Here is a 27520-nt window from a genome sequence, read left to right as displayed (position 1 = left end):
TAAAGTGTCTGTATGGTTTTATGAATATGTGTATATGTATAAAGGAGCTAATCCTAGGTGTGCTCGATAACCTAAAACAAAGCACGAGTTTTATTTTTTAAGGTCTAATAACAAATAAACAGTTAAACAATTGTAAAAAAAAAAAAGACTATTTGTATATTGTCAATCGCAGTTTGGCATTTTACAGATTGCGATACCATGCACCGCTGTCTGACGTACGAGTCAAACTTTCACCAAGCTGGACAAAAATAGTAAGGAAAATATAAACTTTTTTAAGGTACAGATAAATAATACTCCATGAAAAGAACTGATAACGTACGAAATATTTAAGTTTTTCAGATATAAGTTTTTTTTTTATGAACTAGTTTATCACGATACTATCCACGTGTATACATCTGATCGGGCTTTCGTTTCCTGTTGAATGTCACTCGGTTTCAGTCAGTGCGCGGGGCTCTTGGGCGAGTAACTGTCGCTATCCGGCTACCTCAGTGTAAATAATCACCTCTATATCATCATTGTGGTTAGAAATTCTATCAGCAAAGATATGGCGGTTATAGAAAGAGTGACTGCAATTAGATGTGAAATTTAGTTCATACGAAGACAGGTTTAACAAGACCAGATGGGCAAGACGTTGATTATTGTTGTAGGAAGAGTGTAGGTAAGTGTCGTAAGTGATTGTATAAATTTTGTATGAGAGCAACTGGTCTTCGCTGAGAACTGTAGTATCAAACTCAAAGACAAACCCCTTGCTCTAGGTCTACGCGAGAAATGCCGATATAATACCGGTATTCATATTATATCCGGTTGTTATTGTGAGTTAAATTATTTTCACCAAATGGTAGACGTTTTGCCAATGGGGGATAAGATATAACACTGAACTCTCATTGTTGTTTCTCTGTATATTTACCTTCCCCGGGATTAAGTTGTAGGAGATCGCAACACTGTGAAATCATGGCAACGAGAGACTTGGAAAATTAAAGTTATGTTAATTCGACCAATAAAGCACTCCGTTATCACCTGTTGGCACACTTGTAGTTTGCCTGAACGTCGGAATGATTCTGACAGCTTTTAGTAATGTAGGAGAACAAGCTGATTATAATATAAAATATTTCACACCTAAACCTTACCAAATATTGCTTGGTATATCTTAGTTCACTGGGGTTTCGACTCTCCTGGGAATATTGAACAAAATCCGACATATAAGTAGAGTATATAAAAGTGTCAAAATTTCCTGTTAACGTAGAAGCTTATGCAGTTAGGTGATGTATAAATATATAACGTGCAAGCGTGTGTATGTGTGTAAATTTCTACTTTAAACAAAAGAATGGTAATGGTGCAGACGAGTTGAGCGCCATAACTACATAATGTATAAATATCACCATAGAACATTGATGTTATGATATACGAGGTTTATGATGAAAATTTTACAGACGAAGTACAAAATATAGGTTACGTTAGTTTGTTTAGACTGGTGTGTGAAGAGCCCTTTGGTCTCCCAGCTCATTGTAAAGAGAAGATGGAGTACTTGATACATTTCGCCTTTATTTTCTTAGACTCGTATTCAATCTAGCTTTTTCTCTCAGTGAACTTGCATTAAAGCAGACATATTAATATAGATACCGTCAGAATATTCAGTGATAAGGACGACCGCCGTATTTTACACTCATACCCTCTCATTTGATAAGGTAGATATTTTAACTACGTGATCGAAATGCTTCTCTTTACCGTTGACTACCTTCGTTTATTTCAAGGTTTACTTTCGCGATCTGATTGGTAGATTTTTTTATTGGGGGATTATTTTAACAGGAACAAATCGCTGAGCTACAAGTGTGCAATGATTCTTCCCTGTTAAAATCACGGTTATTTTTGTTTGTTTTTAATCGACGAAGCGTGTGAGCATGCCTAACCATGGCCCACTTACACTTGAGTAAATAATATTCAAAGTCATAACATTCCTCAGCGATGCATTACAAACTTCTTTTGAAAACCACCGAAGAAAACAAATCATTACCAATGGAGTAATAGTCAAACCTTGCTTGTTTTTCTAAGCTGACATACCACATTATTGTTACTATATGTTCTTGTAATGATGTTTTTTTCAGTAGGGCTGTGTGAAGTGTATATACCCCGCTTATGATTGAACATTTTGATGATGAAATTCTCCATAGTGAGCATAATTATTTACATCGTAATCCTGTAAACAGCTGCACTAGAGGAGAGAATAACGCACCGATATGGGCACGTACACACACAATGCAGGTGTTTCCATTGTAAACTTCCTGAGAAGATGAAAGTGTGTCTAAACCCTTGAGTTGTACTAAATTTGTAAGGACTAAAAAATCGCGATTCGCATCTACCGCTTGAACCTCTCCATGTATCCGCGTTTGGTTTAAAATTAACCTCTCGTCTCATGTTTATAGTATTAGTGTTAAAATTCTCCACAGATCGACACTTTAAAGAAAAATAATAATTCGAGGGATAGTTTTAACACTGAAATAATAGCTATATGCCACACTCACACGGCCCTGGGTATGACGTCAGTTGGGAAAACTTCAAACAGTATTAAAAATCTTGGTCAAGCGTTTTTCTGCATGGTTACAGGTTAAAATATTTGTCAATAATTTGGTGTGGCGTTAAAGCTGTATGGGAGTTAAACTGTACAGCATATTAAAATTTGAAAATAGATTAAAAAAATAAGTGCGTATTAACCTCAGGCATACACACCTGTAGCAGTACCAGTTGACACGTCACTAACCAGCCAGACCAGCCACCTGCTTTCCCCAAGCTGGGTTACCACAGCCCGGGAGTTATCGAGAGGTATTTTTTTTTTAGGTGACCATTAATTCTTGCGGCTTAGTTTTATTTATGGTAGCTGCATAGCTATACATCTTAAACGAATTGTTTGAAGTTAAAATAACACGTTTAATGATATTACACCTGTTAAACTCGCCCTTGTAATAAACATGGCCAGTTGCAATGAAAACAAATGGACCACGAGTGACGAGAAACGCAATACAGGTATGTTTATTTTTAATATAACCGAAAAACATTTTGTTTCTTGCACAAAAACTATTTCACTCGCCATGTTTGGCTTTACTGCTTCTGGTCTCTCACTGAGCAGCGGATCAGCCAATCAGACGCCATCGTTTTGCTAGTGCATATCTGTTATCTGTATTTATGGCAACTGGGGACCAGGTCTGCCCTTTCATTTTGCGACTAAATGTCATTTTGATTGGCAGAATATTTGTTACTTAATATTATTGTGGAAGTTAACATTGAGTTTGAAATGTTAGTAAATGTTTTCAGTCATCCGATATATTTTTTTTTTTTTTTTAAAAAGCCTTCGTTTCCACCGTTCGAGGCACACCGTGTTGGTGTGTCCTGCAGTAATAGTTTTACACTTAGCTGGGGTTGTATGTTTTACAAGCTTTTTCTATAACTTAAAATATTTACTTGGTGGTCACGTTTTCAGTGTTTTGGCGTTACGTAATTTTTTTTAGGAAAGTTAATATAATGAACATTGAATAACGAAATGTATAAAGATTGCATGTCGATACTGTTATCTTTTTTTTAGTTAGGGTGCGAGTCGGAAAGTAATTTAGAATGTTTTATTTATAGAACGGGTGTTGCGTGGTGCCCATGTTAAGCAATTACCAAGGGACCAAAACACATGCCTAAAGTACATACAATGTTTAACAAGGTGTATTTGTTAACCACTTAGTCACTACTGGACGCTGAATATAAATCAATCTTCTCCCCTCCCAAAAAGCAATACTCAGTCCATCTTCAAAAATGTATTCGTCACTGTGTGCGTGTGTGTGTGTGTGTGAAAGGATAATATAGTAAAGTTACAAAAGAGTGTAGATAAAACAAAATTGCCCTCGGTTCCACTCCCCCTTCACACCCCCCCCCCTCCCTCCTTCCCAACACACACACCTGCGGGTGGTAGTCCTCCCTAATTTAGGCGCACCTGCCACCTCTTGCCTCCCCCCCTTTCTCTCACACACACATACACACACACTTAGTTTATTAAAATCGATCAATCCTCAAATAAAAAAAAGATATGCATTTTATCTTGTATCCAAAGCTATAGTTAGATGGATAAACAGATCAAGCTTATGTAAATATTTAGCTTGTATCTGAAACGTTAAATAGGAGTCCAATCATCCGATTTTTATTTACTTTTAACTTGACACTATAAACAAAACTCATAATGACAGTGAGTTTTGGGGTAACTTGTAGTATATACACCATTTTCGGGTCACTGTTGGTCAGAAAATGTGTAATAGCTATCGTGTTCCTGGTGACTGTGTTGTGGAACTTGAAGGCCGGTAAGAAACAGCACGAGCGATCAGTCACGTTTAGCACACACCTTCCACCCCTCAGTGTCACATAGGAGCGCCTGACCACTCCACCCCACAGTGACACATTATAGGAGCGTATACTGCCTTTCTGCCAGCATCTGATCGGTGAGCACAGGTGTTCTGTTGTAGTATACAAGGTTCCCTGCCGTACACCTTTAAATAATTGTCAATCATAAGAGCATCGCGAACTCATCAAAGTTAGACAGAGTTGAGAAGTGTGAGGGAGCAAGGTGGGTTGCCGCGCCTTTTACTAGTGGCGACGCCTAGTTTCAGAATTCCTTATTAAATGAACCTCAGCCTATCCTACCTTACTTACTCTATCCTCCCACTATAATTGTGGGCCATTGAAACTAGCTTATTCATCGTACTAATTTTTTAAATGTCTAACCCAGCCTTTTAAAAGTTCATGTCGACAGCGTACAGACCGTTACAACCATCGCTATGTTATGTCTGGCCAAGAACGTGATGTTTTCTCAGTCACTTGCAGATTTATTGAACTAATCTTTCCCTCAAGAATAACTGATGTATACAATTTTGTTATTAAGTTTTAAAGGCTGGATTTGGAGTTTGACACTTCATAGACAGACTTGAGTTTCAGCAGTTTGAATGTTATGGGCGTTTTCGGGATATTTCATAACTAGGTTAACGCAAGCTACCAATACATCGGCATAGGATTGGTTAGGTTCGACTAACATAGGTTAGATTATGTTAAGTTAGGTTAGGTTCAACTAGCATAGGTTGGTTGAAGTTTAGAAATGAAAAGTCGAACAGGTCAAGCACGAATCACATGCCACATTAATACGGAATTAACTAATTTTCCCCATTTCCAGTATCGCGAAAAGTTCTCAAAACGCACATGTGAACATTTTTTGCTCATGGAGAAAGATAGGGTAGAGGAGTGGCTTTATTGATCTCGTCACCCAGGCGTACTGATAGCATCGCCGAGTTGTTTACGTATACTGTGTTGACGCTCGTAGTTCCCGCCTCTCGCCTTTGTCCAGAGGGGTTTAGTAGCTGTGCTTTGCCATTGACGCCAAAACGAGAAGGACAAAAAATTCAATGTGCTTTTTAAGATTTCGTTGTAAAGGAATATTTAAAAACTGCCCGAAAAAAAAACCTTCACCGGTTTGTTTACTTCCTCTCTCTCTCTCTCGTAGCTTACACATGTTATATCAGCTACAGTCGCAGGTATTAAAGGCTTGGAACTAGATGTCCCCCTTAAACATCTGTGTCTATTGGTTCAATACAGTATTAGCAGATGTAAGTGAAATTTGTGTTACGTTTGTTTGTTAAGTCTCAGTACGGTGCAAACAGTTTTAATGCTGTTTCTCAGACCCCGGAATTGCTCGTTAAAACCGGGGTATTTCGGTGTGTGTGTGTGTGTGTGCGCGTGCGTGTCCAAACATCTGTGAAAAAAGTGGGAATCATAAAGGCGTATGCGGTGATGGTGGTGGTGTGAGGAGGATATAGTAGCGATATCTAGTAGTAGTGGTGATGGTGGTAGTGTTCAGGAGAGTATGGTAATGGTGGTAGAAGTGATGGTAGTGTTAGTGGTGATGTTAGGGAGGATATGGTTATGGTAGTAATGTTAGTGTAATTGGATGGTGTGTTCCCTTGATATACATTGAAGTGCTGGGTTAGAAGCGAGATAGAGAGGGGGGGGGAGTGGATGGGGAGGGAAGGAAAGGGATCTAGACCGCATCTCCCCTCTCCCCTCATGAGAAATATAATAACCCAACATTCCCTGAGTTTCACATTCTTCTGGTAGTGTTGGTGGGGTGAACGAAAAATCCCCCCCCCCCCTTTCGCTTTTCCACATTCTCCCCCTTTGCCAGGAAGTGAGAGGCATCAGGGAGGAAGAGAGACAGATTCTGATTGGTGAGAAAACAGGGGGGGGGGAGAGGAGGAGGAGGAGGAGGAAGGGGTAAATGGTGGCGAGTGTACAGTAAACATTGAGAGCTTAGTTGATTTCACGTATCTGGAAACAAGTAAACACCTCAGTCTTAAGCGTGAGAGAGAGAAAGAAAGAGAGAGGCTTTATCACTATCTGGTTGATTAGGTCTCTGGTAAATCCTTCTCCGTCACCTCGCCGCCGAAGCTCCCATCTTTTAGTCCTCACTTGGCCGTCATTCAGATTTTAATATATAAACCGTATTAACCATCACAAATAAAAACATTCTATTACAAAACTGTTTAAAATCTGGGCCGTATATTATGTAACTATTCCAAATGTCCCAATTTTAATACTGTACAGTATACAAACAATTTAACCCACTTGAAATCGGGGCAGTTTTTTAATATAACTTCAAAATCTGTACAAATTGTAATATGTAGCTATTTAAAATCTGGGCATTCCTTTTTTTCTGTTACGGTATATTAATAATGTATCTAATGTTTTCATCTTCGCTATGTTATGACAAACTTAACTGGTGAGCTATTTAATATTTAGTTTATAGTTAATGAAGCCATGTTAGTTTACGAGTAAAAAATGTAACTAAATCAGTCTTGATTATTTATCTCGCTAATTAGGTCTATTTTATCACTATTTTCCTACTTTTTTATTATATTTTAAATTGTTATCTTCCGTTAACTCTTCATGCTCATTTCCTTCTCTTTTGTTAACTGATTTCATGTTTTTATTATTGATATTCATTATTTTCGTTTTATTTTTAATTCATTCTACATTTCCTAACCTCAAACGCTAAGGGTATGCGTGATTGCGTAAGTGAAGTCGAGCACGCAATCTGTCCCCGAAGACCCTCGTGATGGGAAAATGGCTGCCAAATCATAATCGGCTTCAGTTTATCACAGAACTTGTTGGACAGTTTATCACGGAACTTGTTGGAGTTGTCGGGAGGATGAACTTCCCTGCCGAGTTGAAGAGGGGAAGGACGTGTTAACTCCTTCCCCCAAAAAACTTATAATCTTTTACAAGAGGGATCGGCAGCGGACGCCAAGAACACGGTATAGATACGGATGCGGTAGATACAGTTGCGGCAGATACGGTTGCGGCGGACCGCGACATGACGACGGGCGTGGCTCATTCAAGGATGTGGTTATTATATTTTGTCTTGTGTCCCTAATTCGTCCTCTGGCAAAAATTTCTACGTGTGTGTGTGACGATGAGAAATGTTTTATGTGGATGTCGAGGCTCAACTGCCGTGTTGGACTGTCGGGGAAACTAAACTAAAACGTTTTTCTTTTTCACGGGGCCACACACTGTTGACATTTCAGAGGAACCAAACATGTTTTCCTTCACTTTCCTATTTATAGCAAGAAGTCTGTGGGTTGTAGGAAATGTGTGTGTGTGGATCCTAGGTGACATGAAAAGAAAATGTAAATGTTTTCATAGGGTGATGACGGGAAATTAGTCGATCTTGAAAAATACCACGAACATGACCGCTCAGTCGTATAAAACATTCTTCAGACACGAGTGAATAAACCTAACCTATCAACATTGCTCCATAGTCGTGTCAGTATTCGTGTTTGATCCATCGCAGGTTATGGTTACCGGTTTAAACACCATTCGTCCCTCCTGATCTTGCCTTGAACCATTCGACATTCAGAACCAGTTATAGTGGTCGATATAACTTTAATTAATAACTTATACTTTATTTTTGTCTCCATCATAAACTTAGTAGTGTACAGAGGTCACAGGTGTAGTTGTGGAATATAAAGTGCTCGCCTCAAGTGCAGACAGCAAGTTGAGTCTGGCTACAACCTTGAGGCATTGACAACACTTTAAGACGGGTAACTCGGTCTGCGCTATGTACGAGACCAGAAGACTCCTCGCTCCAGAAGCAGACGAGTGTGGTAAGGACGAGTGTGGCGAGTGAAGGACAGTGAGCATGGCAAGGCGGGTGTTCGGCGGCGAGACAGCTTGGGTAGGGGCGTGTGTGTGTGTGTGTGTGTGTGCTGGATTCCACTCAAATTTTCAGCAAGTGATTTTGATTTTGTGGTGGTGAAGTACTTGCTTCGTATTAGAGCTTGTTTATATTAGTGTTTGCTGCTGCTGTCAGTGATTTGTAATTATTCTGTTTACTTATACACAGACAGACAGTTACAGAGACGCACACACATACATACAGGTACACATTTTCTTGGCAGTATCAGAATACTATATGAGGCAATTTTTTTCCTTTAGTTTGTCCTGAAACCTGGCCTCAATAATTGTTAAGATAACTTTCTCCTGGAGGCTTACTGTGTCCTTCATGTTAGTGGCGCCAGGTAACATTATTTACTTGATACCGCTAGTGTGTGTGTGTGTGTGTGTTTGGAACTGCCTCGTGTTGGGCTGTCATTGAGGTTTACCGTGTGTGGAAATTCCTGGTTTTATTTAATTTTGTATTTAATTTTTGCACTGAATTTTTTGCGAGTATTCAACCTTTTCTCAACTTGGGGTATTGGTAATTAATTTGTTGTTCCTCTATTTAAGTATTTACAGGTGGTGCTTGTGGTAAGAATGCAACTTTTTTTTAGTGTCTAAAACATTATTACTCACAGATATATTTACGAACTATCCCGAGCCGCCACAGGTATGTTGTGTTCAAGGTTTGCGGTAAATTTTAACGAGAGCACGATGCTACCTCCGTCGACTTGACTATGCTACTGGTGAGGCGTCATCCTTCCCGCAGCTTCTGGAGGGATGCCATCTCTAGACATGGGCTGCGAAATCTCAAATATTCGTGCATTAGTTTTCTTCGGGCTATTGTAGTATCCTGATAAATAACAGTTAAGGATGATACGATACATTTCAGGAATTTTGTTTGATTTAAAATATTAATAAAGTCTAGGTCACGAATGTTTGAGGGGCCGGGACCGTTTCTTTCACCTGGGTTTTAGTTGTGATTCTGCAACAGCTGAAGACCGTCCTGGTTCACCTATTATTTATGGTAACTTCCATGTGTGTGTGTGTAGGGGGGGGGTGTGTGGTCGTGGTGGTGATCGTCCCTCGCGGATCAATAAGGCTTTTAGAGGCTAATTTTAGTGCACAGTACACATGCACCCTCATACATCCAGCCACACAAGTGTACTCACTTTGACACCTATACACATACTCGCTCACCCACACGTACACATACCCAATCCCACGTACATCCACACTCATGCGCTTACATTCACTCATATACATCATCACACACATTCCCACACAAATGTACAATCAAAGACAAAAGTCGTGTCGTGGTTTTGTCCGAAGATTAAATATAACTCTTGAAACATTATGAGAGCCCTACCACAAGGCAGAGCGCACCAAAAGTTTAGCCTTTCGGCATATGTTTTCACCAAATTTCACGACACGACTTGTCTTTCATTGTACACATGCTACACACGTATACTGTACTTACATTAGACACGCACTGGCGCGCAGACGCATGCATCCACACATGCATGCATACACAAAAAGTCATGCCATACACATTGACCACACATCATATCAGGCACAAAAACGCGAGGCAGGAACACCCGCAACGAAACTTGTGTGTTTATCTTTGGGTACACGTGCAAACTGTAGTTCCCAGTTGTAGAGACAATAATGAAATTTTTTTTTTTTATAAATTTTACAATTTACATATATACTGTATACATATTATTACATATTAACATATTTGTAAGTGAAATATTTGGATGACTTTTCTTTTAAAATACACCTGATCATCTATTTATTATAATATATCCTGCCTTTAATAAAGGCTATAGTCTCCTTAACATTATAATTTTCTTTCCTACTTAACCACATACAGTAAATGTAATCTGACATTAGCATGATCATTGTATTCTTATCCTTATTATCACTACAGTTAATATTAAACATTAAGAAATGTAGAAATAATTTGCTATTGACATTGCAGACTGTATTCAGGAGATTTTTAAACCATTTAATTATCTCTTTGTTATGGAAACAGAAGTAAAATACATGTAATGGATATTCTACCTCACCACATCTTACACAACTATCATCTTGTTTTATGTTTAACATTTTTAGTCTCTGATTTGTTGGTAGAGTTTCATGAATAAACCTATATATGAAGCCTCTCTGGTGAGGATCCATATATTTACAAGTAATATTTTCCCAAATAAAAGGCCATTTAAACAGCGGATACTTTTCTTCAACTGCAGGTTTTGTCCATATTAACATATTGTATACATCTTTATTCTTGACATTTGGAAAGTTATGATGCCTTGCTAACCTTCTTAGAGTATTGATCGCAATACTATAATAAGGTGGAGACAAGTAGGAAACATTATCCGTAGGTTTCATTTCTAATAGATAGCTGGTCCTTATACTTGTATAATATGGAGTTAAAGATTTCCTCTTTTCATGGTCTGAAGCAATTTTTATGAAAGTTGTACATAATATAGCAGCTGCTTTACAAAACACATTAACTACGCCAATACCACCTTGTTTGACAGGTAAATACAGAGTTTGTCTTTTAATTGGCTGGTACATACCACTCCATATGTATTTAAAAATACATGATTCAATTTTCTGTGAGTAAATTTTATTTAATGGAAATGTATGGGATAGGTACCATACCTTGGACAAAACTTTTGAGTTCACAATAATTGCTTTTTGGTACAAGGATAATTTTATGTTTGATAAACAATCAGTAATGCTGATATTTTCCAAGATTTTGTTCCAATTCATATTAACAGTGTGTTCGTAATCTTCATAATATATAGTGCCTAAAATTTTGGAATATTCTGCTGATCTCATCCACAGCACAGGCCATAAATCTCTCTTCCACTCACCCAAGCCCATAATACAGTACTTGTTTTAAACTAGACCCTCCATGAGCACTCGCCCTTCTACACTTGGCATTAATGTACATCTATACACTTGGGAACGCTTGTCGATGGTGGACCAACCCTAAGGTGGATCAGCATCCTGCAAAAACGTAGGGTAACCTACTAGCTGCTGAATCTAAGAGATTTATCAACACTTGTCTGGCCACCCTGCATTGTAACACGAAAAGGCTTTTAAGCTTATGAGGTTGACGGTGGTACAGCGGTTGCGCGAGTGTCTTTCACCATTGTAATTCGTGATATCCCCTTTGGTGAGATGTGAGTAGGGTAGGATCATTAGGACGTTGTCTAATGTGACCCTCTGAATGTCACAGGGTGTTTCCAGGCCGGTTACCTCCTGTATCTTTAGTGGTTTGTATGACAAAACTGATACCCCGGTACTCCATTTGTACTTGGTTCTTCATAAGAGAAATTTTATATCAATAAACCTTTCCTGCTGGTTACAGCTGATTAATATCAAGCTACTGAAGGTACAGTACGATACAGGTAATTATACAATTATAATACGTTATTTATAAAGTCACTGGCGTATTATGTTTATGGATTGTAATTAGAATAAAATTTAAAGATGTTTGTTAGGACAAGACGACACGGGAAGACATAATCAGGGGCGGATCCAGGAGTATAAATAGGGGGGTCCAAAAAGTTGTGGGAGGGGGAACATGGCGAACACAGCGAGCCCACCCAGCTGGGGGGTTTAAGGGGGGGGGGGACGATGTAAGCCCCCACGATTTTTTTTTTTAATCTGACCAATATCATTGGCATTTTGAGGCCATTTTGAAACCATGTGCACTTAATATTAGGAGATATTTTGGAAGTCAACGGTAATTATTTTTTACTTTACAAAAACGTCTGAGTACAATACTGCATTAAAGAAAAAGCGTTGGAATTTTCTGATGAAAATGCTGGACCCACCCCTGATAACCTCATTTGTTTGTTATCTTGTCAACATGAACACTGATGACTGCCATTCTTGTTGACGGGTCGCGTCTTGTTCCTCTGGCAGGTGGAAGTTTTGAGGCGGACGAGTACGGCGGCAGCGACGGTGAAGGAGAGGCGATGACGGGGCTACGACAGAGGCTGCTGGTGGAGGGGTGGAGCGGCACTTGGAACCGCATGTCCCGCACCAAGAAAGTGGCCACCGATGTCATGGAGACGCCACTCAATAGGTGCCTCTCCACCCTCGACATCACACTCTTAGGTCCGTGTCGCATCACTCTCACGTAAGATTTCTGGTAGATAATCCCATTTATTGTAAGTTTGTTACTGTTTGTATCCTTAAAAGGTTAGAATGTATTTTAAGTTTTCCTCAGATAAGCCAGACATGGAGCTTTGACTAATATCCAACAGGAATTAAGCCAAAATTTAGGTAAAGAATATTACACTGTCAGGAATTGTTCAGAAATGGATGTTATGGATTTTAGATCACAGTATGAATAATTACAAGTAGAATTGTCAGTTGTGGAGGAGCGATATACTGAACCTGTTGTTGCTGTGGCAGGTATTGGGCACATGGTGGGGGCGGGAATCTATGTCCTGACGGGCACAGTGGCCAAGGACACGGCCGGGCCCGCCATTATCCTCTCCTTCCTCCTGGCGGGGTTTGCTTCACTACTCTCCGCCCTGTGCTATGCCGAGTTCGGGGCCAGGGTGCCTAAGGCCGGGTCTGCCTACGTCTACACCTACGTTACCATCGGCGAGTTCTGGGCCTTCGTCATTGGCTGGAACATTGTCCTCGAACATATGATAGGTATGTTTCTTCTCTGTTTTGGGGCTCTGTTGTATATCTATTAATTACAGTATATTACTTTTTGTTTAAGGGGTTTTGTGTGTGTGTGTGTGTGTGTGTGTGTGTGTGTGTGTGTGTTCAGTATGTGTGTAAATTTGTGCCTATAAATCTGTGTAAATAATGCGTTGTAGGTGTCTGAACTGTGTGTTTATAAAGGTAAAAATATTTTGTACAGTACGTATCTGAAATTTACATTTTATTTAATATTTATGTATCACCAGACTCACCTGTATAAAATTTACTCCTTGCATTATATAATTTTTGCACATTTATGCATATTACAGTACATGTATACAGTATAATCTTATTTTCTCCTGATACACTTACTTTAATCAGTTATTCACTATCATTTAAACTACTGTACTACAGTATGTCCCTGTTTACTCTTTAATGTTCACACTCCCCCAGTGTCATACCTGTACAGTACCTACATAGTATAAGTGTAATTCTGCAAGTTTCTATAATCTTTGGCAGTATTGGTTTGCTAACTTGTTTATTAACACTACAGTACCTGTAGTTGGGGTGGCAAGTTGGTAAATCAGGTAGGTATGTAAATTTGATGAGATGCTTACAATCACTTGTGTTTTATATAGACCATATTGGATTTATGTAAAATTGTACCACTGGTATGAAGAATTCCATAACTACTTATGTTACTATGACTGTGTATGGATGAAGTACAGTAATAGTTATATCATCATCACAGGTGCAGCATCAGTGGCCCGGGCTTGGTCAGGCTATGTGGATTCTCTTTTTGATGGTGCTCTGAGCAATGCAACAATGACCCACATTGGTGTGCTGCACGCTGGCCTCCTCGCACCCTACCCGGACTTCCTGGCCTTCGCTGTGACACTGGCCTACTGTGGTTTTCTCACTATGGGTGTCAAGGGTTCAGCTTACTTTAATTCAGTTTTTACCCTCATCAATCTTTGTGTCATGGCATTTGTAATTGTGGTTGGTATGACATATGCAGACATTGCCAACTGGTCAGCAGGGGATGGGTTTATGGCATATGGAGTCTCGGGAGTAATTTCTGGAGCTGCTACCTGCTTCTATGCCTTTGTTGGCTTTGACAGCATAGCCACAGCAGGTGAAGAGGCCAAGAACCCAGCCAGGTCTATTCCCAGAGCCACACTTGTATCCATGAGTGTAGTGACGGTCGGTTACGTCTTGGTGGGTGGCACACTCACCCTTATGGTGCCTTACTACAACCTAAACCCTGCTGCTGCCCTCCCTGATGCCTTTGCTGTCCATGGTGCTAACTGGGCCAAGTATGTGGTGAGTGTGGGTGCCCTTTGTGGCATGACCACCACACTCTTTGGCTCGCTCTTCAGTCTTCCACGCTGTGTGTACGCCATGGCTGTAGATGGTCTCCTTTTCTCCTGGTTGGCTCGTGTCTCGGATAAAACAAAGGTATGAATTACGTATAAAACTATCGACAACAGTTATGGAGTTTATTGTGTAGTACTTATAATTTTAGAAGTTGAACTTATGTACAGTATTAAGTCACAATTTCCTATACAGGTACCTATTTGTCCATTGGTGAATTACAAAACAATATTACCAATTGAGGTACAGTAAAACATTCTGGAGCCAAAGGTTATGGAAAGTTATTGATGGCACTACAGTTTTGTTGGCTAATACTTGCACAGTGTCAGGTAACACTTTATTTTACACTTTAATTATTGATACTGTACTGTACTTCAATTTTACAGCAAGGATACACACATTATAAAATTAAGTAAAAACATTAATATATTGACTATATTGTACTGGTATGTGTTAACTTGTTTCATTTTTTGCCCAGGTGCCCATCATCACCCTTATGCTGTGTGGCTTTTTCTCAGCACTCATCGCTCTTCTCTTTGACATTGAGAAGCTGGTGGAGTTCATGAGCATCGGTACCCTCATGGCATATACCATCGTCAGTGCCTCCGTCATCATCCTGCGTTACCAGCCCGCCTCCAGGTGATCCTTGATTAAAGATGCACTGAAATTGTAACAGGAGTAGTAGGTAGATTGTGTCAAGGGTTTGAGTCCTACTTGGCCTTGGACACACATGAGAAAGGTGTTATCTAGTGTGACCCAGCCAAACACCACAGGCTTCCTCCAGGCATAATACAGCACATTGGTTTCCTCCTGTACAAACACTGGACAGATCCAACTGAATGAAAACATTATTTTAATAAGAGAGTAAATAAGATCTACTGTATTGAAATATGTACGGAAAAGCTGGAAAGGAATCATATTGGTATAGATTGTATTTAAAGAACAATATTTTATGCAATTTACTAGTTTGCTTTACATCTGATAAGAAGTTGGTCCCAGGCTATGGATGTTATTTTGTTGTGTTATTTTGTAAGGAAGTAAAATGTGGTTGTTGATCAGTTGTATGAGGGAAGACATCCTGACAGTGAGAAGTTGTCTATTGTCACTTCCAACACAGTCCTCTTCATCCTCTTCATTATCTATTGTGTCATTGTAGGATGCTTGGGAATGTCAATTATCCATCTCCTGTGGTTGATACATATTGGTATTTAGTTTGAATATTGTTGGAGGGTTTCAAATGAATTCTTTTCAATAGTAGTCTCTCCACGAGTCTACAGTACTGTGCTGTATATCCAAATGGAGTTTAATTTCTAGCATGTGAAATTATCCCAAAGCTCTTTTTACTATATGTACAGTCAAGACCAGAAATTACTGTACTTTTACCCCTTCAGTGTCTTAACAATATGACAAACTAGTGTTTCGAAATGGGATTTAAAAAAAAAAAACAGGGATAAGGCAAATGACGTCGCAGTCACCCTTACCAACCCTATCGAGACGACAGGAGAGGTAGTGTTCATTTTGAAATCCATCGAACCAAGAGAGAATAGTAATTTATGGTATGACTGTACACATCTGAATAAATCTGTCAAGTAATAGGATTTTTGGTACAATATACTTTGAGCTTGACTGATTTATTGTTGGTGGTTATCGTTGCTGTAGGTGATTCATCTGCTGTGGATGATTATTCTTCATTTATTCATAGTTTCTACAACACACAACTTGTAATAGTTAATGTGATTCAATAATTTCTTGCAGATGTAACATAAAGAGTCCCTCACACAAGCAGGCCACACCTACTCCTGGAGCTCTGCCCACACCTACCACACCCATGGATGACCTGGGCAAAGTGAGTTGTATTGTAAGGCCTTCACCACCTAAAACAGTCACAATGTCATTTCTTTAGACCATACTGTACATGTGGTGTACCAATGGTAAAATGTCAGATACTTTGATTGACCATCTATGATCACCTTATCACTATAAAGTGACAGTCGATCTGAAGTACAGTTCCATAAATCCCCCCATATTTTCCTTAGTAGTTTGGTAAATGGCAAAGAGGTCTTAATTTATTGGTACTATACTCTCACACATAGTACACATCAAAATAAATAACTGCAAAAATATTTAACCTACGACAGTACAGTACGGTACAATACTTGGAGACCTAATTATATATAACCAGTACTTTTAGTACACTTAAGTTTTACATCATCAGCCTCCATGGTGCAGTATAATATCATTTTTTTTTTAACAAATGAAGATCTGGATATACGTGTATGTACAAACCTGAAGCCTTTATCCTGAATGAACATATGTGACTAAAGTAAGGTCCCAGAATAGGCAGCTTAAAAATGTGATATAATATTGTAGTAGAATCATGATGCCTTCCTTTTTGTCCAGGCTGATGGTGAGGGAGGAGAGTTAAGGTCATCATGCCGCTGGTTGCTACCACTGGTGGGGCAGCGGGAGGAGGGAGTGGTGGTGACCTGGGCGGTGGTCATCTTTACCATGTCCAGTTCTGCTCTCTCTTGTCTGTGGCAGTTTGGTGGCAACTTCCTTGCTTTGCCATACCCATCTGCCTGGGCAATTATACTTGCTGTTTTGATAACCTTTTTATTGATCTTCAGTGAGTACAGTACTGTATAACAATTACTTTTTTCTCTCTTACATTCTTTTGATCATTGGACTGAAATCAAAACCAACCTGATGTACAGTATTAATTGTGAACAAAATTTAAATATTGTAAGTCTCTTCAGTTTTTTCTTGAGAGGATAAAGGTTTCATTAGTAAATAAAAGTTAGGTTTGTGATTTGTGATAAATACACAGTACGTATACTTTAAAGTTTCATATTCTTGATTCAAATTTCTAGAAAAAATTACTGTACAGGGTAAATAGAATTTGTAATGCAATCACTCATAGATTTGAAGTCGTATATTTATTTCCTTTTGGGAATCACTGATGAGAGAGGATTCACACACAAAACTGCTGTATACTGTATATGTTCATGCCCTCACCCTAATACTGTACTGTACTCGGCAGGTGTGGTGTTAATTGTAGCCCATCGCCAGAATCACATTATTTTGAGCTTCAGTGTGCCGCTGGTCCCTCTCGTTCCCCTCGTCTCGATCTTCTTCAATGTGGCTCTTATGGTCCACCTCAACCCCATGACCTGGATCCGGTTTGTTGTCTGGATGGTTATAGGTAAGAACTGGTCTTGTCTGGATGGTTATAGGTAAGAACTGATCTTGTCTGGATGGTTATAGTTAAGGACTGATGTTTGGATGGATATAAGTTATAGCTCATCAAATGAACCTCAGTCATCATGGTTATTGGTACTTTAGAATGTCTTAATGGTTCTGTATGGCCTGTAACCTATCAGATAATATATTAAATAAATAAATAAAAGTGATGATCAAAACCCTGGTCTCCTCCCCTACAGGTCTTCTGGTGTACTTCATATATGGTCAGCATCATTCATGTGAGGCTGAGCCAGTCAGCAGCTACTCCACCTTACTGACAGAACCAACACCCGCAGGCAATACCGTCTTTGGCTCTGTCCAGCACACGCTCTCCCACGTCACCGCCAAGATCGCTTCTGCTGCCACTGAAGACAAGAAACCGATTGTTGATCAAGAAGAGTTAGGGGACAATGACTTGTAAATAGCCCCTTTTGTTAATAATATGAGGTACAGGTATAGGATGAAGACTTGTAAATAGGCTAGATGGTCAACAAACTGGACTGCAAAATCTTTCTTTCTTCTCTTTAAGCATATAACCTGAACCTCACCAGACCTGAGGATAATAGATTAGTCTTGGTTGTTTGAGTAAATTTGATATGTTGTACAGCACCTGAAAAATTATTAATTTGGCAGTCCAGTGTATGGTAATATATTTTAACATTGACCATCTTGCTATAACATGGCTCCACCAAGATTTAAGTCTCTCATTTGATCACAAGGTCTTTTAAGTTTGTCATCAGCTAGGAGAATGTAGTTCTCTCAGGTGACAACAAAATCATTTAAATAATTTGTCTCTTAACCTAACCCAAATGTTGAGCTGTATTGTTGCCCTTAATAACCAAAAGTACGCAATTGATGTAAATCATAAATGTTGTTGATAAATTGTCAGGTTTAGTTGTGATATGAAGAAGATATTCCTTGTATTGTATATTCTCTCCTTTATATTGTTTGTCTGTACATGTATTTTACATTTAATAGACCTTTTGATCTGTAGTAATTTTATGAAAATTCATAGCCAGATATTAAGAAAATGTGATATCAAAAACAAAGTCATAATGAGTAAAGATATAGAAATAAAATGTTTATATTTTAAATATATTTGTCAGAGTCTTAAGAATGTACCAATACTCAACTTAATAGTTCAGTGGTTGAGAGAACTGTCAACAGTTGTGTCAAGTCATGATTCATATACAATTATAATAGTTGATATTCACTCAGTTTGACCAAGGACAGCTGACAAAGCCATGAGATGCTTGTTTCCAGTAGAGTCCTGATGCCAGCAGCATCTGGTGTTGTTAGGGCCAGTTGGTCACCCATCCAAGCACTAACCAGACCCAACGTTACCTAACATTTCTGATCGGACAAGAAGCAGTGTTTCCAACGTGGTACTACTCTGGTAAGTCTGTTTTTTAATTTAAAGAAAGTAGACATTAGAGGAATGGAAACCCAGGTAAAGATTAGTTGTAGATTTTATTTTTTATATAAAATAAATTCTAAGTACTGTATTATGATACAGTACTTAACACTCAACCTTGACCTTGGTGTTTTGCATGTGTGGTGAAGTCATTAATTCTGGCCATACTGTATAATGTTTTTATTGAAGTACATACTGTATAGAGTCCCTGTTAAATTTTCATCGCTGAAAGAATTAAGTTGCAGTTCATATAAGCTGCCCCAACTATTCTGATTAGGGCCCTTTGAGATGGGTGCCCATTAGGACTGAAACCCATTAAAACTTATGCAATCAAATGGGTTGGTCAGGACTGGGTCAATTATGACAAGGTCCCTTAAAATGAGGCTTAATTCTGAATCTTAGGAATTATTAGGACTGGAACCCATTAAGACTGGGCATAATTCTATTTGTTAGGTAAGGCCCTATTTGAAGTGGGGCTCATTTGACCTAGGTATATTGACTATCGGGTTCATTTAAAACAAAAGCGTCTGTAGGGAACTATAAAATAAAATTTATTTTAGACATTACACTACAATAACTCTCATAATTAATTGAAACTAATTCTGTTTTTAATGACTATTACTTGCACTACGATATAGATGATGTATATGTTGGAACCAGTGCATCCTTTTATAAGCTACAGTGATTTTTTTAAGAGATACTTTTTAACATAAGAGGACTAGCCTATACACTGTACTATGAATTGATTACAGTTCAAATAACTCGCAGTTAATAGACCACAACCTAACCTACCCATTGGAACTCCAGTATTGCACATTATGATTGAAGCCCATTTGAATTATGGTCTATTTGGAATTTTGAGTACTAGTAATGCTAGAGTGGAACAATAATTAGTTATACAAATACAGTAGATGAAGACCTCGGCAGCACACCTAAGTGACCTCGGTAAATAAAGTCTAAAATACCACATTAAAACACATCTCTGGACTATCTCAAATCTCTTGCAAATCATTACTTGTGCTTTGTTGATCTTGCTCATTAATTTTTTAAAAAATTTTCTCACTGAAGACAAGAAATTGTCATAAGTATGCCCACATTTTCATTCAATTTTAGATATGACTAGTTATTGCAAATTAAAAAATGTCTTTATTTTTTTATTATTATTATTAATCACAGCTACGGATCTTGGACTGATGTGACGTAAAATATGTGTATTGTATTGGATATTACCTGATATAATTGTCATGACTAGTAGATTATGAATACTGTACACTAACTTGTTATGGTATGTTAGTCTTCTTTAATATCTTTCAATCTGATTTTATTTTACAGATTTAGAAATTTAGTGTTCACTTTGCATAGATCATTAACCTCTTTGCTGCATAATTAAGATATATCTGAATAAAATTTTATTCCCACTGATTGCAAAGTTCAGGTTAACCTCACAGCTATCGAAAACAATTCTCTCTGTTGTGACTTTCGGTAATATCCTTGTGTCCTTGAAATAACCAGTAAATCTGTGTGTTTGTTGCCCTCTATGTTCTATGCCATGAAAACTGGAGGTCTTGTGGTGGCCTGTGGTCCATTGAACATGTACAGTATGAAATGTTTAGTTCAACACAGGTAAGGTTCTGTGGAAAATGCATACTGTACTGTTCATACTACACTGTTACTTTTTTCACCCTGTCAATGGCAACCTACCGGGTAACTATCTTCTTGTTTAAATATTCTCAATTAAGAAATGCCACTACAGGTCAATATTCCTTCTTAAGCTATGCACCTGCACAATAATAGATCAAGGCCCGAGCACACATCGTCGGTGATTAAATCTCAAGACGTTCACTTTATTAACTACTTTTTCATATTTTTCCTGTTCCTTGCATATCTTTAGTAACTTTAAAACAATATTGTAGTATTTTACCTCCATATACAGTAAACCCTCCCAACATTGGATTAGTTCACGCAAGTTCTGTCTGTTATTGGGAGGAGTCCCTTAAGAGAGGCACTGTGCCTAAATAGTCAACTTCTGATCCTCAGGGGAACAGGAACACAATTTTTCAGTTTACAGTTTAAGTATCTTTGGTCACATCCAATATTTACTGTAGACGACACCACAAGTTGTTGGTGGTACAGCAATAATGCCTGTATCCCTCACCAATATGTCAAGGATCCGAGTCCTGCTTGGCCTGGACACATGTGAGATGTATGCTAGTCTAGTTAGGGTTTGTTTTATCAACAAGTGTTCCTAATAGTGTACTAATTAATGGGTTGTGAACTAAACCTGTGACTGTTACTGTACTTGTGAAGTGAATGATCTACCAGCTACATTATGAGATCATTTTATTATTTCCCTTTTCCAAGTGACCATTCTGGGAACCTTTGCTCATGAAATTTTGAATTTCAATTGGCATACTAGTACAGTATTATATTTTCATTATTTTATAAGTTTGAATTTTCAAAATTCAATTCTTCTTAATACTGTACAGTAGTAAAAAGCCTGTGGGTCCTTGTTACAGGTTGACAACCCTTTATCCGAAATTCTGAAAACCGAAAAAAATTTTGGAGCATTTTTTTTTTTGTGGTATTAGCCCACCCGGGCACATGTCACTGACCCACATCGGGGCCTGGGGGGTGAAAATGTAATAATGATAATTATAATAATACAGGTAATAATAATAATGATAATGCAGTAATAATAATAATTATTCATAGTAAATAAAATTTTTAATAAAAAATACACAAAAATAAAATAAGAATGATAACATTAATGATAGTAATAACAATAATACTATAATAATGAAATAATAATAATAATAATAAAGAATTACAAGAATGAAAAAAAAGATCAAAAGTGAGAAACATGACCTAGACCTATGAATTATTATTATTATTATTATTATTATTATTATTATTATTATTATATTTTAGCCCCAATGTGAGTCAGTGACCTGCTGTGCCCGGGTGGGCTGATCCCTGTTTTAAAAAAAAAAAATTCTGAAATCCGAAAAATTCAAAAAACCGAAATGCATCTGGTCCCAAGGATTTCGGATAAGGGATTGTCAACCTGTATTATTGTATTACTATTTTAATAACTTAATCTCTATATCTGTGAACAGGTAGTTGTGATCTGAGTGTAAATGTATGTATTTAATGTTTATATTTTCTATAATAAATCCTTGTATAAAATATTTAGTATTTTCATGTAATGTACTCAAGTCCTGAGGTAATTATTCTTTCGTTGTCGGCTTCTTCCTCCTGGAAAAGGAGGCAGTTAGTCGAGGATTTTGTGTTCCTGGTTTTAGGGTAACTTAACATAACATAACCATTAAAACTGTCACCCATTGGATAGTCCTTGTTCAAACAATAACAGTATCATTGTGTTGTACAGGTATCTCTTAATAGCATTAACCATTAAGCATGGCAAGACCTCAGTTCTGGAGATTAGGTTCAACTAATTATCTGGTATACTGTTGATACTGTTATGTTATATGATACACAGTTCAGTTGGTCTCTATACCCTGTCAAAACTTCTCTATTCGCCTACTTCCTTTCTGAGAGGATGACTGTCGTCACACTGTAGAAACCAGCATAGATGTATGCAAAGACTATAGCAAAAGGCAATCCATTTATATAATGCAATAAATATACTGTATATCCGGTATCCTTAACTAATCTATTACCTGTGTGAGTATTTTTAGACGGTTATATAGGACTATTATGAGAGACAGAAGTTAAGTTAACATTTATTATACAAAGACGATGATTGTAATCTTATTTTATACACCAAGACAAAAGTTTTCCAAGTTCACAAAACTATTTCTACTTCACATATTACTGTACATACAACCCCCCACATTCCGTCCCACTGATGGAGTAACCTAACCCACTGTTAATGAGATCTACTGATCTTTTTTAAACTTGGCCTATACTGTATGTATCAGAGTACACAAAGAATATTACTGAACCTTAATTTTTTCACCATAATATTTCCATTTACTGTACTTAATTGGAGATGGTCACTCTCACCACTTTTTCAATAGGCATAGAACCTGAATTTTTTCTTGATGTTTAGTATGTATGTATAATTATTTAATTTATTTTTATTTTATGTGCAGTGTAGTGTATAATTGCAGCTTCCTTTTAAGTTAATTTATTTTAATTATTATATGAAGATTTTTTTTTTATTGTAGAGCCTTCGATCTAAACCTTTCACACAATGTGTATACTGTACTGTATCTACTATGTACACCATCTTCGTTTAATGATGACTCACCGTGCGACAACACCATTTCAGTACTGTATAATAATTCATCAGACAGGATTTGCTGAAATTAATTACTGAGGAGCACGTTTTTCTCTTTAACTTCAATTACATTATACAAATTCTCTACTAAACCATGCAATTTTCTGACAGTGCAATCCACCACATCATTTTGAAAGGGTGATCATGCAACCTTACTCAAACTTGGATTACAAGTTTTTCACTATGCATATTACCTGTAATTTTTTTTCTTTTTCACCCTTCTGTCTAACCTTACCCTGCAACTGACTGACTCCATATTCAACTCTAACCTGCACCTAAATATCTTGGCCTGTAGCCCCATATTATACCTACCGTAGATAACTCAACATACTGTATAACTCCATCCTAAATACTTAATCATATGAAGCAACCCTATTGATTAGCTTGTGTAATTTGAGTGTAGTGACCCCACCTTTCATTATATTGTAGTATGGAACCTCACCCCACGAGTTACTCTTTAACCCTTTCACTACGAGGACGCCACTTTTAGTGTTTTATTTGGGTGTCTTGATTTTATCCAGTTCAGATGGGAACCAGTACATAAGGGGTTAAGAGAGAGAAACCCGTAAAACTCATAATAACAATAGAACTAGAATGAAAAAATGGGATAGTATTTGAGAACAAACCCAAAACATTTATATTCAAAGTTCTCATATTGTAATAACACATTTGAGCTAGTTAGGCAAGTGGTCAATTAAGCAATAATAGTTCCCAACTTAACCTGACCATTAGTCTTACAACCCAGTCTTATTGGGGAATAATTTAGATTGGTCCTGATCTTAATGGTTAGGTCAGGATGGGACCTATTGCATCAGAAGTTGATTTGTCTTTTAACCAGACAAATTATACTTACTTCTGTCCCATTGATTTGATATTGTTGCTTGCTCCAGTATCCTGTGCTCACAAAGTATTTAAACATTCTTGGATGCCTGTCAAATATTGTTCATAATGCGAGACTACAAATAGCATCAAAATGAGTCTCTCATTCATATATTAGGAATATTGTCTCGGTGTATCACTCAATAAACTATAGCAGCATTGTAATTTGTGTATGTGTAACAGCTGCATCTTGGGAAGAAGACAACCTCACCCACCATAAGTTTGGTTCTATTAATATTCAACACAGTACCCTAAATTTTTGTTTGGAAAGGTTCATAGTAACATGAATATCAAGGTTATAAATACTATCAACATTAAAAGATCGAATTATGTTTCAATCTTTATGTGGATTTTCTTTATAATATTTTCGTGCTGTATGGTGAATGTCAAATAAATGAGAAAGTAAAGGCGTTGTTTTGTTAAACGTAATTAGGTTTAGACGGTTTGTTTCATCTGCTATAATGCTAAGATTTAGCTCGGTAGTATAGGATCTGATTTCCACATGCAGTGTTAAGAAAAAATCCCATACTACCAAAAAAAAATTTGTCCAGCAAAAAGCAAGTGAATAATGTAGTAATACTTCTGATAGATTTAACATGAACTGAACTGCTTCCTTGTAGTGAACAAGCTGAAATACAGAGATGAAAAAAAAATGTTGGAGGAAGAGTTCCAAGAAAAGTACAGTAATTATTTTTTTTTATAAATCTTATTATTATTAAAATAATCATCATAATAAATATTGACTAAGAATCGCCAGTTATGCATGTCACTTTATTCTCTTCACTGATCGGCCTATCAGCTGCTTCGACGATCAGTCACATCTCTGTTTCACACTGAAATCACAGAACAGTTATTTAACTTATCATTAAGGTAAAGTAAGGTCCTGATGCTTCTTATTGGAGCTGACTTCATCCCAACTTTCTCTTGCCTTAAGTTTTTTATTTTCCCTTTCTACTTAGGGCCTACTGATGCAACACTAGGGAAGGGGAAATACCAAGGGATTGTTGTCTGAATAAACTAATTGCCACTGCCTATGTTTATATGTTATTGGTGAATCGGCGTTGTCAGTACAGTACTGTACTGTATATTAAACGTAAAGTTATTTAATAAATACCTTTATTGTAGCTGGTAGGGGATGGATTGACGAGTGTGGAAATATGTGAGGAAGACAGAGGTAGTAGGTAGTAGGCAGCTATCAAACAGGGAGGTACTACCGCCTGGGAAGATATTGGAAGCATAATGTGTTGTCTAATGGTAGACCCTGCTGCTGTATGGCATCACGAAAATTGTGACCAAGTCCTTGGTTGCTGATTTCACTTTCTGCCTCATTTACACACAATTGCAGGGTCTCAATTGTTTCTCTTACTTTGACAACATAACATACATATATCGTTTCTCATCCTTGATTTTTTTTATTATTATTATTACTGTTGTATTTTCGCCCGCCCTGGCCTCGATGTGGGTCAGTGACCTGTTCTCGGGTAGGCTAATCCCCGTAAAAAAAAAAGTAATTCAGTATTTGTTATATGCCGTCCTGTATACTGTATATACCTATATTGGAGACGGTAGCGAGGGAAAAGGGTCTATGATGACAGGCTGTATAGTTGGGAGGGGGGGGAGGGCTCAGTCTATGATAACAGGGGCAGCGTAATGTATAGGTGAGCGGCAGAGCGGGCAGGTGGTAAGGGAAGCAGAACAGGTGCTACAGGTGTTGAGGTGAGCACACGGCATGAACACGGCGGCGACGGGGCGGTCCAAGCACACTCGGCACGTCAATGCTTCTCTTGCTTCATCCAGACGAACCTCTAACGCCCTCTTCTCCGCTTCAAGTGCCGCCAAATCCGGGACGTTGAGGGCAACTGTTGACACGGGATCAGAGATAAAGAAGATCACATGATAATTAGGCATCCCAGCTTATTTCACCTGATAATTGAAACACCCTCAAGCTAACCTAACCTAATCTAACTTAATCTTACCCCCTAGGTTGCGTTAGGGTGTTTAATGATCAAGTGAAATAAGCTGGGGAGGCTTAATATTCAGGTGATCCAATAAAAATACTCGGGTACCGTAATAGTATATAAATACGGATAGTCGTAAAGTTAAGGATAGTTCATTGCTTGATCCCGACTACCTAAACCTCCATGATGGTCGGTAAGATGGTGGGCGTGATGGTAGTTATGATGGTGAGGGCGGGCGTAATAGTAGGCATGATGGTGAAGGTGGGCGTCTTACCTGAGTCAGTTTGGGGTGAGACTCCCAGGCCGTCATGTTCCATGTTCACGGCACCTGTGGGTGACCCACTTGTTAGTGTGACTGTGTATGCCCTTATATGTGACTCGCATACAAGTACACACACATGCCAAACTACACATACACTAAGATATACATAGGCTAAACTACACATTCCAGCCTATATACACACACACACACCAAACTACACTTACGCGAAGGTACACATACGCCCAACGACAAACACACGCTAAAGTACACATATGCCAAACTACACACACGCTAAGGGATACTCATGCCAAGCTACCACCTGTACATACACATACACACATCACACAAAACAGTTACACACGCGCCAAGGTAAACGCCTAGGTACACACGTGTACCACAGTATACAATACACAAAACAGTTGCAAAAATATACCCCATTCACTGATCCAATGACCCATTTAAGCCTAATGCACAATTTTAATCTTCACTTGAATTTAAAAAAAAAACAACAATATAAGCATGGAACTTACAGGAGGCAGAGTGTGCTTATTCCAGGAGTTTTAACCACTAATCTGGTGACCGATGAGTTGAGGGTGACCGATGACCTGATGGTGACCGAGTGAGCTGGTGGTGACTTAATGGGCTGATGGTGACTAATGAGTTGACTGGGGAGCTGGGTGATGAATGGTTCGACGGTGAGCTGGATATCCAGGTAACTGGTGAGGCTGTATAAGTGTAGCAGGAGACCACATCGTGCTGTTGGCTGCGAGACAAACCCTATGAGCCAGTTTCCCTTGTGTTGATATCGATGGTTCAGTGGATACAGTGTGTTAGTGTGTTCTCATCTGGAGTATATGTCCTAACTCCTATTAAGTTATATATAATTTTGAAAGAATTATGTGATTGAAACTTGAGTTATTCGATTTGTTGTGAATATTCAGGTGGCAACCGCAGCAATCTTATCTAATCAGTTACGATGACTCGTACTTGGAATGAAGGACATGCTCACTACATGCAGCGTGTTATCATAACTGTTTATAGTTTCGAAATAGGAGTCAGATGCCAACAGTGGCAGAGGGCGACCGACTGCCCAAGCGGTTAAAACGGGCTGATCAGTGGCGAGGAGGATAAAAGAAAAAGTTAGTACTCGTCTCGTTATTGATGTTTGAAGAATGTTT

General features: G+C 38.2%; 2 protein-coding genes and 1 long non-coding RNA gene across 8 annotated transcripts in view; 1 reads left to right on the top strand and 2 right to left on the bottom strand.

Annotated features, from left to right (window-relative positions):
* Window positions 1–18483, top strand: part of LOC121864176 (cationic amino acid transporter 4-like) — a 29545-nt gene extending 11062 nt beyond the window's left edge. For 2 of the 5 annotated variants that reach the window (XM_042363173.1, XM_042363171.1), the window contains exons 2-9: window positions 12175–12369; window positions 12670–12918; window positions 13664–14370; window positions 14765–14925; window positions 16042–16132; window positions 16687–16912; window positions 17327–17488; window positions 17727–18483. In XM_042363173.1, coding sequence (XP_042219107.1) covers window positions 12228–12369; window positions 12670–12918; window positions 13664–14370; window positions 14765–14925; window positions 16042–16132; window positions 16687–16912; window positions 17327–17488; window positions 17727–17947 — 1959 coding nt within the window. In that variant the 5' untranslated portion in view covers window positions 12175–12227 and the 3' untranslated portion in view covers window positions 17948–18483. Of the gene's footprint in view, window positions 1–441; window positions 659–8007; window positions 8178–12174; window positions 12392–12669; window positions 12919–13663; window positions 14371–14764; window positions 14926–16041; window positions 16133–16686; window positions 16913–17326; window positions 17489–17726 lie in introns of those variants that run through there. The other 3 variants (XM_042363172.1, XM_042363170.1, XM_042363175.1) reach the window with 3 other exon arrangements.
* LOC121864177 lies at window positions 14398–25387 on the bottom strand. 2 transcript variants are annotated; one of them, XR_006088559.1, is made up of 2 exons: window positions 24097–25387; window positions 14398–14947 (listed from the first exon to the last, which is right to left on the bottom strand). It is a non-coding gene; the product is annotated as an uncharacterized LOC121864177 (long non-coding RNA). The 2 variants fall into 2 exon arrangements; XR_006088558.1 differs by lacking the exon at window positions 14398–14947 and adding an exon at window positions 17533–17891.
* A 105-nt stretch (window positions 25388–25492) lies between these two features.
* On the bottom strand, window positions 25493–27241 carry LOC121864292 (baculoviral IAP repeat-containing protein 7-like). Its single transcript, XM_042363378.1, has 3 exons — window positions 26873–27241; window positions 26355–26408; window positions 25493–25981 (listed from the first exon to the last, which is right to left on the bottom strand). Exons 2-3 carry the CDS (start codon window positions 26395–26397, stop codon window positions 25746–25748), a joined length of 279 nt encoding a protein of 92 aa, XP_042219312.1. The 5' UTR covers window positions 26398–26408; window positions 26873–27241; the 3' UTR covers window positions 25493–25745.
* Window positions 27242–27520: the final 279 nt, after the last annotated feature.

The sequence above is a fragment of the Homarus americanus genome, unplaced genomic scaffold (genome assembly GCF_018991925.1).
Source record: "Homarus americanus isolate GMGI-L3 unplaced genomic scaffold, GMGI_Hamer_2.0 scaffold26351, whole genome shotgun sequence".
In the NCBI taxonomy this organism is placed as follows: Eukaryota; Metazoa; Arthropoda; class Malacostraca; order Decapoda; family Nephropidae; genus Homarus; species Homarus americanus.
Note: the sequence above shows the minus strand (reverse complement) of the source record. Positions and strands in the feature narration are given on the sequence as shown.